At 40.1% G+C, this 3,465-nt stretch overlaps 1 protein-coding gene across 1 annotated transcript; it reads left to right on the forward strand.

Moving 5' to 3' along the window:
• Positions 1-1,890: 1,890 nt before the first annotated feature.
• On the forward strand, positions 1,891-3,078 carry LOC132167385 (uncharacterized). The gene has a single exon (XM_059578349.1). It carries the CDS (start codon positions 1,891-1,893, stop codon positions 3,076-3,078), a length of 1,188 nt encoding a protein of 395 aa, XP_059434332.1.
• Positions 3,079-3,465: the final 387 nt, after the last annotated feature.

The raw sequence follows: 3,465 nt of genomic DNA on the forward strand, positions 1-3,465 counted from the left end.
TCTGGTAGTGCGATCGATCACAGGGGAGCTGCGATCGAGTGCACTACAGGCAATGACCACGAGCACAAGGCACCCGCGATCAAGCGCCCAGGACAAAAGAGGATCAATCGCAGACCTGCGATCGATCGCACACGGGCTGCAATCGAGTGCACCCGTGCGTGATGGGCAAGTCAGCCGCTAGCCTTGATATGGAAAGTGCAATTTCTAGGGTTTTGTAACTTTGTGGGAATTAGGGCTCAAACCCTGCGATTTTTTGGGTTTCTAGAGTATTCCTAAGGCCTATAAATAGACCTTTAAACCTCTAGAATAGACACAATTTCTAAGCAGAAGAATTGGAGCTCTTCAAGCTCAAGTTTCGAGTTTATTCTTTTCCTTTCTTTTTATTTTATGAAGATGTTTAACATCAAACTGATGTGTAACTAATTTACTTAGTAGGGCTAGATTAAAGCCCTAGTTACGTTTAGTTAATATTCAATATTGGCACCTTTGTGATGATCATGTTGTGATATTTAAGTTGATAAATTCCTGCTTTCATGAATTCCTCATATGTGTGTGCCTAAGCAACATATGCATGTGGTATGGACTAGTTAGTTAAATCAATTTGGATGACCGAGTCCTGAGTTTAATAAAAGTAACAAAAGAAATCCACACCGGGTTCTTGGGTTAATCAACATAGGGAACCGGGAGTAGACACCCATGCCCTAGGCCTCATATGTTTGTCGATTTCCACAAATTCATGCTTTCTTAATGAACAACTTAGTAGACACCCATGCTAAGTCCTTTAAGAAAGAAAATAATTAGAGTAGACACCCATGCCCAATTTGTTGCTTAGGGAAATCAATAGCTTAAGGAGTAGACACTCATACCCTTAAGTTGTCAAACATTAAGTATGCATGACATGATCAAAGTATTGGCATGTTGATATATTATCTAAATATAATTAGTGGTGGATATCAAAGCCCTACCTTTTTATTATTATCAAATCAAAATTGAATCTTTGTTTTGTTTAACTTTAGGAATTTATTTTAAGTAAAATTTAGCAATCCTCGTGGGAATGACCCTGTACTTGCATCATATATGTAACGTCCTAGATAATTATTAAGTTTATTATTAATGTGATAAAATTGTGCAGAAGATGATTTAGAATAATAGATATAATAATAATAATATTTGTGAGATAATAATATAATATCAATATTATTTAACGATGATATATTTATGTAATACAAGTTTAAAGTGATAAAGTGATTAACTAATAATAATGTTAGTGTGATAATAAGTCCTAGTGTGGTAAATAATTATATGTATGGGTAAATTGTAGTTGGAATAAATGGTAAGGGTGAAATATGAATTATAGGTAGTGGGGATAAATCTTGCAATTATAAATAGTTGGGGCTTTAAAAATAGAAAGAGAGTTTTAAAAAAAGAAAAATTGCAAAAGGCAGCTTTATGTTATGGGATATTGTCAATCAGGTTAATGCATGGGTTCATGGCATATTGCGGTATCGCCATGCCACTGTGACAATCCGCTTTGTTGTGGGTAATGCTTTTTAAAAGAAAAAAAAAATTAGTCACGTTTTAATCAAGCGGGTCGTCACAGAATTTGGTATCAGAGCGAATGGTATCAAGTTCTTTAGGGAACTTGTTACCATAGCAACTGTTATATCATGAGCAGCTAGGTTCATAAAGTTGAATCTTGTGTTAGTTTAAGAATAACACCAGAGCTATAGGAATCTTAAAAGCTTTAAGAAAATCTAATAAGACAGTTTTATGAGATCATGATTGTCTTGCTTGTGTGGGCGTATCGTAGATTTGCTTTTTGTGCCTATTTGTGATATGTTGTTCTTTATGTGGTTTCTTCTGCATTGACTTGCGCAATCTTGCAGAGTGATGCCACCGAGACGACCCCCACGTCGTTATGGGAGGCAAAGGATTATACAGGATCGTGGTGAAAGGTTACCGCCTCCACCACCTCCACCTCCTCCTCCACCGCCGGGTGTTCCTGAGATAGCACACTCCTTGGCAGAAGTAGCGCGTTGTATGGCTGAGATTATGGCCAATGGTCAACGCCAGGAGAGAAGAGAAGGGTGTCCTTCTGAGACCTTCTTTAGGCACAACTCACAAGTATTTGCAGGGCATGAAGGCCCTAGGGAAGCTGATTATTGGTTTGAAACAACACAGAAGTTGATGGTAGCCCTTAAGTGTACCGATACAGAGATGGTAGAGTATGGGGGTTTGAAACTCACAGGTGAAGCATCCAAGTGGTGGGATCCCACAAAGGCCAACCTGAAAGGTCAATTAGGGGATGGGGTCCCAATCACATGGGCGCACTTTAAAGAGAAATTCTATGAACAATATGTTCCTCGTGTCCAACAGCAGCTGTGGGCCAAGGAATTCCTAACCCTCACCCAGGGCAACATGACTGTTGTCCACTATTCCACAAAGTTCATGGAATTGTCGAGGTATGCCCATACTCTTATCCCTAATGATCGGGCCAAAGCCGAAAAGTTCTTAGATGGTTTATCGGCGCTCATCAAGGAGAGGATCTCTATCCTCGAGATTAAGGAATACTCAAAGGCTGTGCACACTGCCATGATAGCTGAGCAAGCTATTAAGGAAGCAGCTGCAGAGTATGTACAGAAGAAGAGGTCAATGTCGGAAGCTGTGCATTCACCCAAAAGGCAAATCGTGGGTGGTAGTAGTTCAGAGGCACTTGTGAGGAGAAACATTCCTCTAAGCTACGAAAACTCGAGAAATCTGCAATGTAGTAAGTGCGGGAAATTGCATCCCGGGGTATGCAGGGTTGGAACAAATAGCTGCTACCGATGTGGCAAGACAGGCCACTATGCCAAGGAATGTTTGAAGGCCACTTCTGGGAGTCAGGGACCATTAGCTATCGATTACCAACCTAGGCAGCCTGCTCAGGCACGTGTCTACTCCCTCACTCCAGGAAATACTACAACAGAGGCGAACAATGTCAACCTTGTCACAGGTACCATTTCCTTGTATGGTAGCCTTGTTTGTGTATTGTTTGACTCAGGTGCTATACACATTCATTCATTCTATCCGCATATGTGAAGCTATGTAAACTGAGCACAAAACCACTAGAGTAAAACATAAGTCTATCTACGCCCGTTGGTAGTGTAGTCACATGTAGTAAATGTGTGGAAAATTGTCCTATTCTCTTAGGATGGAGGACTTTACCGGCAAGGATAGTGGTCTTTGGTATGCACGGACTTAATTTTATTCTTTGTATGAATTGGCTTTCAAAGTACGGAGCCAAGATTGATTGTTGGAAAGAGGATGGTTCTATGCTGTTGTGCATAGACTATTAGGAATTGAATCGGGTATTCCATAAGTACCTTGAGTGCCATGTTATTATATTCATCGATAACATATTAGTCTATTCGGCTAATTACGTGAAGCACGAAGAGCATTTGAATATAGTGATGGATGTGCTAAAAG

The sequence above is a fragment of the Corylus avellana genome, chromosome ca1 (assembly GCF_901000735.1).
Source record: "Corylus avellana chromosome ca1, CavTom2PMs-1.0".
NCBI classification, from domain to species: Eukaryota; Viridiplantae; Streptophyta; class Magnoliopsida; order Fagales; family Betulaceae; genus Corylus; species Corylus avellana.

What these genes read in the sequence shown, in the direction of transcription:
- LOC132167385 (XM_059578349.1), top strand. Translation starts at nt 1,891, where the DNA reads ATGCCACCGAGACGACCCCCACGTCGTTATGGGAGGCAAAGGATTATA.